This window comes from Oryx dammah, unplaced genomic scaffold (genome assembly GCF_014754425.2).
Source record: "Oryx dammah isolate SB20612 unplaced genomic scaffold, SCBI_Odam_1.1 HiC_scaffold_13, whole genome shotgun sequence".
In the NCBI taxonomy this organism is placed as follows: domain Eukaryota; kingdom Metazoa; phylum Chordata; class Mammalia; order Artiodactyla; family Bovidae; genus Oryx; species Oryx dammah.
Genome location: NW_024070197.1, coordinates 987713 through 1001377, shown reverse-complemented (window position 1 = coordinate 1001377; position 13665 = coordinate 987713). Strand labels below are relative to the sequence as shown.

At 51.3% G+C, this 13665-nt stretch overlaps 1 protein-coding gene across 1 annotated transcript; it reads right to left on the bottom strand.

Moving 5' to 3' along the window:
* Positions 1-1214: 1214 nt before the first annotated feature.
* Positions 1215-11940, bottom strand: ZNF550 (zinc finger protein 550). The gene is made up of 4 exons (XM_040253758.1): positions 11758-11940; positions 8982-9108; positions 8091-8186; positions 1215-2849 (listed from the first exon to the last, which is right to left on the bottom strand). Exons 1-4 carry the CDS (start codon positions 11938-11940, stop codon positions 1843-1845), a joined length of 1413 nt encoding a protein of 470 aa, XP_040109692.1. The 3' UTR covers positions 1215-1842.
* Between the last annotated feature and the right edge of the window lie 1725 nt (positions 11941-13665).

The following is a 13665-nucleotide window of genomic DNA, read 5'->3' as shown; positions in this document are numbered from 1 at the left end:
AGAAAACAAAGATCATGGCATCTGGTCCCATCACTTCATGGCAAATAGATGCAGAAACAGTGGAAACTATCTTATTTTGGGGGGCTCCAAAATCACTGCAGATGGTGACTGCAGCCATGAAATTAAAAGACACTTACTCCTTGGAAGGAGAATTATGACCAACCTAGACAGCATATTCAAAAGCAGAGACATTACTTTGCCAACAAAGGTCCGTCTAGTCACGGCTATGGTTTTTCCTGTGGTCATGTATGCATGTGAGAGTTGGACTGTGAAGACAGCTGAGCGCTGAAGAATGGTGTTGGAGAAGACTCTTGCGAGTTCTTTGGACTGCAAGGAGATCCAACCAGTCCATTTTAAAGGAGATCAGCCCTGGGTGTTCTTTGGAAGGACTGATGCTAAAGCTGAAACTCCAGTACTTTGGCCACCTGATGCGAAGAACTGACTCACTGGAAACGACTCCGATGCTGGGAGGGATTTGGGGCAGGAGGAGAAGGGGATGACGGAGGATGAGATGGCTGGATGGCATCACTGACTCGATGGACGTGAGTTTGAATGAACTCCGGGAGTTGGTGATGGACAGGGAGGTCTGACGTGCTGCAATTCATGGGGTCACAAAGAGTCGGACCCAACTGAGTGACTGAACTGAATGAATGATATTTTTCGAATTCCAATTTCTTACTAGTTCAAGTCACTCATGACTGAAACCTTCATATTTCTCACAAATAATTAAGCGCCTAATGGTTGGGGACAGCAGTGAACATATCAAAATAAAGGGCTGCAACCATTTTCTCTCTCAAATACTGCCCCTCAAAAATAGAACTGATCAAAAAGAGCAGCAGCCTTGGCAAGAAAGCCTGAAAGAGCTTGCAAAAGCACTTTTGTTGTTTGTTTGTGCTTCCCTAGTGGCTCAGACGGGAAAGAATCTGCCTGCAATGCAGGAGATCTGGGTTCAATCCCTGGGTCAGGAAGATCCCCTGGAGAAGGGAATGGCTACCTACTCCAGTATTCTTGTCTGGAGAATTCTATGGACAGGGAAGCCTGGCGGGCTAAGGTCGAGGAGGTCACAAAGAGTCTGGCATGACTAAGTGATGAACACTTTCCCTTTTCATGTTTATAGTCTTCCTCTGCATCCCATCCACCTCCCTGCTATTCTTCTTTTTGGCCACACTGTGGGGCTTGCAGGATTTTAGTTCCCTGACCAGGGACTGAATCCAGGCCCTGAGCAGCGAGAGCACAGAATCCTAACCCCTGGACCAGATGGGAGTCCTCTTGTTATTTTCCTTTTCAACATAATGCTGAGATGGCCTCTTAAGTGCAAACCCAAGGGAGCCCCGGGGCCGGAGGTTGCTATAAGTGAAAACGCCCCTGAGTGTGTCCCGTCTACGCTTCCTCACAGGCAAAGCCCGAGCTCCGGGAGGTTCTCATGTGGGTCTAGCGTCACAAGCGGTGGGTGACCTGATGCAGAGCTTTTCTCAAGGCGATAATTACGCGGTTCCTCTTCACTCCACCATCTCAGGTGGCAGGAAGACCTTCCTCTTTTAGCTCAGGTTATCTGCAGGCTGTTTCTTTCTAGTGTGTGCTCTGAAGTTGACAGAGGTGGCCCCACGGGTGACAAGCCTTCTTGCTGAGTTTCTCTACAGCCTGAATCCTCCCATGATGGGGGGCTGAAGCCTCCGGGTATTTACTGCATTCACAGGCGTCTCTCCCATGTGACCACCTGCGGCTTTGAAGAGGGGACCAAAACAGCCTTCTCCAGCGTTCTTTGCTGGGAAGAACTTTTCCCCTCCAGCCTGGATCTCCTCGTTAAGGAGCAAGGGCGAGCAGCGGGTGAAGGCGGCCTTCTCAAGTGTGAACCCGCTGGTGCTGCAGCAGGTGTGACCTGCGCTTGAAGGCCTTGCCGCACCGGGAGCACTGAAACGGCGTCTCCGCGGTATGGATGACCGAGTGCTGCAGCAGGTAGGTGCTCCGGTGGAAGGCCTTCCCGCACTGGGTGCAGGTGTAGGGCTTCTCGCCGGTGTGGACCCGCTGGTGCTGCAACAGCTCCGAGCTGCAGCGGAAGGCCTTGGCACACTCCGCGCACTCGTAGGGCTTCTCCCCGGTGTGGATGACGTAATGCTGGATGAGGTGCGCTCGGTTGCTGAACGACTTCTCACACTCTTTGCATTCGAAGGGTTTTTCGCCGGAGTGGGTCCGATGGTGGCGGATGAAGGTGGAGCGGTGGGTGAAGGCCTTGCGGCACTGGCTGCACGCGTAGGGTTTCTCCCCGCTGTGCACCGGCTGGTGCTGCAGGAGGTAGGACCTGCGCTTGAAGGCCTTGCCGCACTCGGCGCACTTGTGCGGCTTCTCCCCGGTGTGGATGAGGTAGTGACGGATGAGTGTGGAGCTCTGGCTGAAGGCTTTCCCACACGCGTTGCACTCGTAGGGCTTCACGCCCGTGTGAGTCCGCTGGTGGCGCACGAGGTACCATTTCCTGCTGAAAGCCTTCCCGCACTGCTTGCACTTGTAGAGGTGATGAACGGGGGAGCCTTTTCCAGGTCGCTGTGGGTCACGTTCGTGGAGAACATCCTCCTGAGAGACTCTCTTCTGGAACGCTGCTGAGTGCAGACCATCACCTGCCCCTAAACCGTCATCCTCAAGGCTCATCGTCCCCGGATGGGCCTCCTTGCCAGCGTCCACCTCTGGCTTCTCTGGAACTCTCCACATTTCCAAGAGCCCTTGTGGAGCCCCGGCTCGCCCCAACCTGGAGTCCCAGGAAGATCCCAGAGTCAGGCTTCCCTGGAGCAAGGCTTCCTCAGATAAAACTGGTTGAGAACTGCTTGACTCCCTGGTCTGATATTTTGGTCTGTCACCTGGAAAGAAGCCGATACATGAAGGAGGATTTTTAGTGATGCAAGAGGGAAGAAACTAAAGCAACACTTCAGTGGACAAACGAGGACGAGAGCCGCACCTCTGACACCTGCTGTAGCTTCACACCAACATAACCTAGATTTCCAATTACTTTTTATGATCCTTGGACCCTGACAGCACGAAAGGGGCAAGCCGAGGGCAAGCTGGGCCGGGAGACAGAGGACCTGGAGCAAGGGAGGGGGACAGTTTCAATAGCACTGTCTGGAGAGCATTTGCCCCGAGGATTGATGCCTTGGTTCTGAGAGTGCAGGAATATGCCACCTTGAGACACTGGGAAGAAATAGCCCATCTTCCCTGAGATGTGTTGTGTGTGTGTGTGTGTGTGTGTGTGCGCGTGCGCGCGTGCGTGTGTGCTTGGTCATGGCTGACTACGACCCCCATGGACTGTAGCCCGCCAGGCTCCTCTGTCCATGGGATTTCCCAGGCAAGAACACTGAAGTGAGTCGCCATTTCTTTCTCCAGCGGATCTTCCTGACTCAGGGATCGAGCCTGCATCTCCTGTGTCTGCTATATTCGCAGGCAGATTCTTTAGCACTGTGCCGCCTGGGGAGCCTGTAAGCTGGGTCCTAATGCAGACACGGGAGTCGCCAGGAAGAAGGATGGGGTACTGGGTTGAAATAGAAGAGTAAGTGTGAGTAGATTCACCCCTAGAGACTGCTTAAGAATTATAAGAAAATGGAACGTTACTCAGCCATGAAAAAAGAATAAAAGCCTTTACAGCAACATGGATGAAGCTAGAGATGATCATACTAAGTGCACTAAGTCAGACAGCGAAGATAAATATCATATCACTTATATGTGGAACCTAAAAAACCCCAGGAAGATACAAATTCAACTTATTTACAAAACAGAAACAGGCCCACAGACAGAAAACAAACTTATGGTTACCAAAGGGGAAAGGGTGAGGAGGGAAAGATACAAAGCAGTTCGGGATTACTTGACACACACTATTATATATGAAACAGATAAACGACAAAGACCTCCTGTGTAACACAGGGGTTATACTCAATATCAATACAGGAAAAAGAATCTGCAAAAGAATATATACATGTGTGTGTAACCGAATCACTTTGCCACACATCTGAAACGAACACGACAATGTAAATCAACCCTACTCCAATTTTTAAAAAAAGGTGCCTAGAAGATGACCTGGGAGGTAACAAGTGTTACCTAAGTAGCTGATGCTTCCCTGCTGGCTCAGTGGTAAAGAAAGAGAAATGGGTTCGATCCCTGGGTCAGGAAGATCCCCTGGAGAAGGAAATGGAAACCCACTCCAGTATTCTTGCCTGGAGAATCCCATGGACAGAGGAGCCCAGCGGGCTATGGGGCCCATGGGGTTACAAAGAGTCAGACATGACTTACTGAGTTAACAAAAACTAAAACAAGTGGTTGATACACGAAACACTGAAAATAGTGCCTAAAAAATAGAGAAAGAATTCCCTGGCAGTCCAGTGATTACGACTCCATATCCTCACTGCTGAGGACTGGGTTCAGTCTTTGGAGATCCCGCAAGCCTTTGTGATGTGGCCAAAAAGGAAAAAAAGAGTTAGAAAAAGAAAACAGCACGAGAAGGCTGGTGAAGGCAATACTACAAGGGCAGTTATAGGAAGGAGACAGTGAACATCTCAGAAGAGAAGGGGCAGAGGGACACACCAGGCCAAATGGTAGGAAACACAAATTTCTGCTATTGAGGGGCATTAGTGTGGTGTCAGCAGGAAGGGCTCTGGAGTCAGAATGCCTCAGTTCCAGGCGTGGTTTGTGGGATCAAACCCTCGCCCCCTGCAGTGGAAGCATGCAGCTCTCACCACTGGCCCACCAGGAAGTCCCTTCTCTCTTCTCTAAGTCATAATTTTCTCATCTGAGAGACAAGAAGACTGTTTCTCCAGCCGTCATGAGGGTTAAATGAGAGAATGCCTGCAAAGCTCTTGGCACAGTTCTTGGCGCCGAGTGAGCGTTTATGGTGGTTAATTCTGTACATCAAGTTGGCTTGGTGGTTGTGCCGAGCTCTTTGTCCAAATACCATTCGGCATGCTGCTGTAAAGGTACTTTTTAGGTACTACTGACAGTGAAATTCTCAGACTTTGAGAAAAGCAGGTTCCCCTTCATATGTTGGGCCAAATCCAATCAATTAGTAGCCTTAAGAGCAAAGACAGGGGTGGGAGGGAAGGCCAAGAGGGAGGAGAGGCATGTATGTCAATGGCTGATGCATGTTACTGTATGGCGGAAACCAACACAACATTGTGAAGCAGTTATCCTCCAATTAAAAATACATAAATTTAAAAAAGAGAGAGAGAGAAAAGACTGAGATGCTCTAGGAGGCAAGGAATTCTGCCTCTAGACTCAAGGCTGCAAGCATCTACTCTCCCAGCTTACTGGCCTGCCCTGCAGATTTCAAAATCTCTTAGCTCTCACAATCATACGAAGCCAGATCAATAGAATAGATCTCAAAGGACACATATCTCTTTTGGCTCTGATTCTCTGAAGCAGTCTAATGTCAGTATCCTCATTGCTTTAGGGGGCAGTTAGGACAACTCCACCATCCAGGACAAGCCATCTTTTCTACATGCCAAAGAAAGAGGCCTCAGAAGAAACGAACCTTGGTGACACCCAGCCTTGAGAACTGAAACTGCTGTTCAAGACACCCACTCTCATCCTCAGAAAGAAACAAAGAAAATCTACCCACAATGACAGAGTGTCAACAGCGGGGATCGCTATAGGAGCAGCTATTGACAAGGATGGGACACCAGACCCTGCCACAGTCCTGGAAATAGTCTAAATTTTAGGTGGGGTAAAGGGTACTTCAGTTTATATGTATATTAAAAAGTAAAGCTGAAAAAAAAAAAGTGAAGCTGAAATCCCACTCCTGGGCATATATCCAGACAAAACTCTAATTTGAAAAGACACAAGAGAGTCAATTTCAGGCTGATAAGAACTCTGGGGTCCCTGAGGAGGAGATGGGGGGTGTGGCGTTCTCAACGAGGAGAAAAGGACAAACTTTTCTTTTCTACATTCCTTAGTCTTAGTCACATAAAACGTTTTTTTCTTTAACGCAACTAAACAACTCAGCTTCAACTCTGTACTAAGGACTGAATAACAACAATGTATTCTGCTTGAGGACAGTTTCTTCTTCTTGAAAACCTTCTGACTAATCCTGTTATCTTAAAATGTATATTATGGGTTATGGCAGAAAGTGAAGAAGAACTAAAAGCCTCTTGACGAAAGTGAAAGAGGAGAGTGAAAAAGTTGGCTTAAAGCTCAACACTCAGAAAACGAAGATCATGGCATCTGGTCCCATCACTTCATGGCCAATAGATGCAGAAACAGTGGAAACAGTGTCAGACTTTATTCTTCTGGGCTCCAAAATCACTGCAGATGGTGACTGCAGCCATGAAATTAAAAGACGCTTACTCCTTGGAAGGAAAGTTATGACCACCCTAGATAGCATATTGAAAAGCAGAGACATTACTTTGCCAACAAAGGTCCATCTAGTCAACGCTATGGTTTTTCCTGTGGTCATGTATGGATGTGAGAGTTGGACTGTGAAGAAAGCTGAGCGCCAAAGAATTGATGCTTTTGAACTGTGGTGTTGGAGAAGACTCTTGCGAGTCCCTTGGACTGCAAGGAGATCCAACCCGTCCATTCTGAAGGAGATCAGCCCTGGGATTTCTTTGGAGGGAATGATGCTAAAGTGGAAACTCCAGTCCTTTGGCCACCTCATGCGAAGAGTTGACTCATTGGAAAAGACTCTGATGCTGGGAGGGATTGGGGGCGGGAGGAGAAGGGGACGACAGAGGATGAGATGGCTGGATGGCATCACGGACTCGATGGACGTGAGTCTGAGTGAACTCCAGGAGTTGGTGATGGACAGGGAGGCCTGGTGTGCTGTGATTCATGGGGTCGCAAAGAGTCGGACATGACTGAGCGACTGAACTGAAGCTCTTTCTATTGTTAGTTCTAATCCTGTCATCTTAAAATGCAAGTTGTGGGAGCAGGTCTAGTAAGATCTTTACAACCTTGAGACATTCTTTTGCAGATCTTTTTCTTCTCTTATATTTCTTACTATATAAGTCTCTTTAATATTTGTTGTAAAGCTGGTTTGGTGGCACTGAATTGTAACTTTTGTTTGTCTGAAAAGCTTTTGATTTCTCCACCAATGAGATGAGACATTCTTTTGATTCACTGTAATAACCAATTAAAAAGTATACAGCTCTCTTGCTAAGACTAGCAAGAGGGGCACTCACCGTCCCACTTCTGATGTCTCTATGTCAGAAGCTCTCTCTGTCCATTTTTCATTTTAATGAAACTGCTACACAAAAGCTTTTGAGTGATCAAGCCTGGTCCCTGGTCCTGAAGCGAAATCTTTGGAGATCACGAACCTGACATCGTTCACCGTAGGCTGCCAGACACACGCACCCCTGTGTTCAAAGCAGCACTATCCACAACAGCCGAGACACGGAAGCAAGTGGAATGTCCATTGACTGATGAATGGGTGAAGATGTGGTGCTTACATACAGCGGAATATTACTCAGCCATGAAAAAGGATGAAATCGGGCCATCTGCAGCAACACAGATGGAACTAGAAGATGTTATGCTTTAGTGAAATAAGTCAGACAGAGAAAAACAAATGCCATACGGTATCACTTATATGTGAAGTCTAACTATACGACACAAAAGAACTTGTCTATGAAGCAGAAACAGGTTCACAGACGTGGAGAACAGACTTGTTGCCAAGTGGGGTAGTGATGAGGGGAAGGACTGGGCGTCTGGGATCGGCAGATGCCAACCATTACATATAGGATGGATAAGCAACAAGCCCTACTGTAGCACCGGGAGCTATAGTGGCTGTTCTGGGATAAACCATAGTGGAAAAGAATAGAAAGGAAGAACATACAGACGTGTAGAACTGTCACTTAGCTGTACAGCATAGCTGGCACAACACTGGGAATCACCTGTTCTTCAATTTAATAGAGAAAATTACAACGAAAAAAACGAGGAGGAGGAGGTGTCTGGATCTCTAAACAATGGTGTGGTCCCGAGCTTGCCAGCGGATGCACACTAAACCTCGATGCGAGAGAAACCTCCAGACCCCACGAAGGGCTGCACGTGGCACCTCAGAGGCGCCGGTCCCCGCACGTTCTGAAGGCCGCCATGAGCCCAACTGGCCAGCAGCTACCAGTTCCTACCTGGGCCGGTGCTATGCGGGAGGCCTCTGGTTCCTGTCCACAGCTTCTGCCCATGCTCCAGCAGGTGGATCAACTCTGGTTTGGGAATTGGATGCCCTGTGGATGGAGCAAGAAACAGGATACAGGATGAGAAGAATGAAACCCTCCACCCTGTCTGGCACTCTGTGACAGGAAGAGGAAGACCATGAATGTAGCTGCTCCCCAAGTAAATAAAGTATTGACTTGTGACCTGGAACCAAGGGCGCACACCCCAGTCCAGGGCTTCAACTGCTGTAGAAGGTAGGGTCGTCTGTCTGCACAACACCTGTGCCCTTGAACATCATCACTGGAAGCCGGGCCCGTGCAAGGGCACAGGACAGGACCCTGGGAAGCAGACGCTCCTTCCAGAAGGTCTTTGATGATTCCTCCAAGGCACCCTGTGCTTCAGACCCACCCAAGGATGCCTAAGCCCAACCTCAAACCAAAAGAAACAAAATTGCTCAGGGTCACATCGAGGCATCAATAGTTCTCAAGTCCCTGGTGGCACTGATGTCAAATGCTATGGAGGGCCTGCCTGACTCACCTTCTCTTCAGAGAACAGCCCTGCTAACTGGCTGTGGGGACGTGTGACTCCACCAGGTTGGGTCAGTCAGCTTCCCGGCAGAGGAGTCAAGAACAGGGACCTCAGACTGATGCCCGAGGGTACTGGGCACCGGGATGAGGGCTGGTGTTCAGAGGGACGCTGCTTCCATCCCTCTGATCCCTGCTACATACACAGACCAGGCAGGAGGAGGAGGGCCAGCAAACTCCAGGGTCTGTGCAGAGCAGGAAAGGTGACTCCTGTGACCTTCTGATCAGCCAGAAACCAGGAGGAGGCTGGGCTGCCCACAGGTCTAAGAGCTGAGCACGTACCCAGGGAGACCAGCAGCCCGCAGATCTCCAGCATCACCTCCCGGAACAGGGTCCTCTGGTCCAGGTCAAGTTGTCCCCACTCCTCCCGGGTAAAGGTCACGGCCACATCCTTGAGGGTCACCACCGCCTGGAGAGTCAAACACAGCAACACGGGTGATGTGCACTTGGGTGGGGTCAAGCCTGTCACTGTGTTGCTGGTGAAGGTGCAGAGACCCAGGCCTGAATCACGAGGCCTGCTGATGGCCAAGGTCTGGGCTGGGTTCAAGGGGGAGGCAGATGCAGCCTTGGGACATAAAGCAGTTGCGGCTGAGAGGAAAGCCTCAGGTGAAGGAGGCCACGGGCCATGACACAGACAGTGGTGGTCCACGAGGTCGGGGGCAGAGGTAAGTGCTCTGGGAAGAACGCTCAAGACGTAATTCCAACAATGGCCACGGCGGCGACAGCACCTGAGCTGCCCTCACCCTGTCTGAGCGCCTGCCCAGGCTGAGGGCTTCACCCTCTGACGTTCAAGTGACTGCAGATCCCTTGCTCTGGGCCAGAGATCCGGGGCTCAGGTGAAGAGTCTGAAGTCTGACACTTGCTGGCAGTGTGACCGTAGGCGCAACATCTCATCATTTCTCCAAGCATCAGTGTCACCATTAATACTATGCTCATTCCCAGTGGGCCGTGATTCTGAGAACTAAAGAGAAAAGAACATGTTCACACAGCAGATGCGGGCGGGCCGGCCCGGTGAAGGGCTCCATGTCCTTGGTGACTTTTACTGATTCCCCTGCAGCCCTCGAGGGAAAGGTCATCATCACCTCCCTATCTCAGCCAGAGCTCTAGGTCCAGGGAGCCCTAAAAAGTCACCCATAACCTCAGATTTAAGTTACAAAAGCAGGGAAATGCCCTGGTTGCCCAGTGGTTAGTACTCCACGCTTTCACTGACAAAGCCCAGGGTTTGATTGTTGGTTGTGGAACTAGGATCCCACAAGCCATGTTGCATGGTAAAAACAAACAAACAAACAAACAAACAAACAAAAAAAACAGAAACAGAACTGGGAACTGAATATCCATCCAGCAAAAGACAGCAGAGAGTTACCAGAAGATGCACAGGTGGGAGCCAGGGGTACCTCAGCCAGAGGAAAATGGCCAGGAAAAGACTATCCTAAGAGGAGACACTGAGGCACAGGGATGGGGAGAGAGACAGCCCTGCAGAGATTCGGGATCAGGGCCCCAAAGGGAAACGCAAGGGCAAAAGCTGCACACTGGGCAGAAATGAGTGCAGCAAGGGAAGAACGGAAGGGGGAGAAGCACGGAGGAGCTCACAGGGCAGAGCCAGTACAGCCCTGTGGGCCATGGTGCAGGAGACTGTATTTACTGTAGGTGTGATGAGAGCACCTGAGTGGGAGGCTCATTCATTCCACCATTTCCTGAGCACCTCGTATAAGCCTGGGCCATTCCAGGTCTTGGCAGAGAGCACTACAGGCGCTCAAGTTCTAGGGCTGGAAACAGATGTTAAATGAACAACTAAATAAATGAACACAACAATGTCAGAGGGGCCAAAAGTTTCCAAACTCAAGAAAAACGAGCCAGAAGGCTGAGGAGGTGACTGCCTGCTTGCAATTGGGCACCAGGAAAAGCCTCTCTCAGGACAGCCAATGGGAATGAGTCTGAAATAAAGACAAGAAGGGAAGCAAGTGGATGCGGAAATCAACAAACAGGACAAGTCCTGACGGTGATCAGGACTGTGAAGAGGGCGCTCTGGGCAATGGCTATGCAGTTACCCAGGACCTCTTGGGCTTTCATGTCCAAAGGAACCGCACATTCCTGTACACCCTCATACTTTACCATCTGAACGGACTCACTCTGGCTGTAAACCAACCAAAACCCAGCTGCCACTTCTGAAGTGTATGGGACCTATGTCAGGCTTAGAACGACTCTGTGAGGCCCTGTAGACTGTAGCCTGCCAGGCTCTTCTGCCCATGGGATTCTCTAGGCCACAATACTGGAGTGGGTTGCCGTGCCCTCTTCCAAGGGATCTTCCCGACCTGGGGATTGAACCTACATCCCTTACATCTCCTGCACTAGCAGGCAGGTTCTAGAGCCACCCGGGAAACTTAAAAGGTAAACTGGCCTTTTGGGCTCCCAGCTGGTCCTGACACCTTTTCTGTCCTAGCAGAGCAGCAATCCCCAAACTGCTGCAGGCTACTGCTGCCTCTTCCCCACCCCAGCCCTTATCTTTATAGAGGATACAGGACAGGGAAGCCAAGGATCAGATTCCCCCAGGGATGAGCCTCTGCCATCAACATGGGCTCAGGAGGCATCTCCATGAAAAGAGAGCCAGAGTAATGCTCCCTGGACCATACTGGACACTAGATAATACATGTCATCCATGTGCCTTTCTAGTTTCCTAAACCCAGGTGGAGGAACTTTAATATAAAAGCCAAGCACAGGACCTATCCTGGCGGGCCAGTGGTTAATAATCCCCTATTCAGCTGACACCAGTTCGATCCCTGCTCGAGGAACTAGGATCTCACATGCCTCACGACTCAGCCAATAAAAAAAAAAAAGTCAAAGGCAGCACTGAAAGTTACTCAAGGTCCTAGACTCGGGAAGGGGCGCGGCCTCAACGCGCAGAAAGGTCTGGGGACTGTGGGCCTGCGCTCCGCCCCGCGGGCCCTTGCACGCCACTGGTGGGGGCTTGAGGGGAGGAATTCTAGAAGGCACGTCTCTCCCTTTTACGCGGCGTCCCAGGGACTGACAGACACAGGATCCAGCGTACGGAGCCCCTAACCTGGGCTCCCGCGCGGAGCACAGGCGACCCCTCCCGAGGCTCCGAGACAGCGCCCTGCAGAGGACAAGGCGACGAGACACAGGACACCGCCGTCCAGCGCCGCAGCGCGCCCGGGCCCCGGGGGTGGGTCCGAACGGCCGCGCCCCGTCCACTCACCCGCCCCGGGGTCAAGAGCGCCGCCATCGCCCCGCGGGGAGCGCAGGGTCACGCGACCACGCCGGCGAGCGGCGCGTCCAGGCGGCGCCGCTGACGCTCCGCCGGGTCCACAGCGGCGCACGGGGCCTGCCCTGCGGTCCTCGCCGGTCCGTCCCCAAACCCCGGGAAGCAGTCACCAAAGCCAGACGAAACCGCCCCATCCGCAACGAACCGCCGGGCGGGCGGCGCAGGAAGTCCCGCCCAGAAACCGCGCGCCGGCCACGCCCCCTTCTGTGACGGCACCGCCCCGGCCCTCCCGGCCCCCGTAGAGCACAGCCTTCGCGGTAACGTAGTCCTGCTTCCGGCCGAGAGGGGGCTGCTGCTAAGGCGCTTCAGTCGTGTCCGACTCTGCGCGACCCCACGGACGGCAGCCCACCAGGCTGCCCCGTCCCTGGGATTCTCCAGGCAAGAACACTGGCGTGGGCTGCCATATCCTTCTCCAGTGCGTGAAAGTGAAAAGTGAAAGGAAGTCACTCAGTCGTGTCCGACTCCGAGCGACCCCATGGACTGCAGCCCACCAGGCTCCTCCAGAGCACTGGAGTGGGGTGCCATCGCCTTCTCTGCCGGGAAGAGAGGCCTGGAGACTGAAGCGGGCAAAGGGCCTACAGAGGCTCCAACCAAGGAGACGAGGCATTGCATGTTCTAAGCAAGTGGACGTACTGTATTGTAAATTTTTTTAAACTTTGTGTTCTCTGCCTCACCATCCCCACAGTTTGTGAGCACCCCGCTCAAGTGATGACTGAGCTCAGGTACACCACTCAGGGTACACCATCACTCAGGGTACACCATCATTCAGGGTACACCAGAGTGATGAGGCTGTGGCTTCCCTTCTTGTCCTCCCTTGTGACCTACTGACATTCCAGTGCACCAATGAAGTCCCCTCATGACATTTGCCTGTAGCCCCTCTGGGTACAACAATAATGGTGGTTGTCTAGAGGCCCTCTTTGTCTCTGGGCTTTCCTCCTGCTAAGTTAAGTGGGCTCCCAGGATATCATGTGTCTGAGAGCTCACCTGCTTCAGCCATGTCTGACTCTTGTGACCCCATGGACTGTAGCCCATCAGGCTCCTCTGTCCATGCAATTCTCCAGATAGAATACTGGAGTGGGTTGCCATTTATTTCTCCAGAAGATCTTCCCCACCCAGGGTTCCAACCTGAGTCTTCTGTTGTCTCCTGAACTGCAGGCAGATTCCTAACCCACTGAGCCACCAGGGAAGCCCACAAAGAAACTATAGAGGACTAAAAATAACTGTACATGTGAAGTTAGGACAAGTTATAAACAGTAAGAGGCCAAAAAACCCAAACACCCAGGTATGACTTCTGAGGTGTCTGGAGCAAAAGCAGGCCACTATGCATGAACCCTGCCGGAAGTGCCCCCAAGGGCGTGGGCAGATGACCTAAACTAGTTTCAAATGGATTGGGACAGATACAAGAAAAACAAAAACAAACAAACAAAAAAACCGAGACATCTAAAAAGAAGAGCAATGTACTAAATGCTATTTCCCACTAGGATATAGCTGCCATGATCACAGTCTGGGCATGTGTGAAATGGGGCAACTTATCCCCACTTCCCTGGTGATCCAGTATTTAAGAATCCACTTGCCAGTGCAGGGGACATGGGTGCGATGCCTAGTCTGAGAAAATTCCACACGGGCAAGGCAACTGAGCCGGTGCACCACAACTACTGAGCCTGTGCTGTAGAGCCCGCAAGCTGC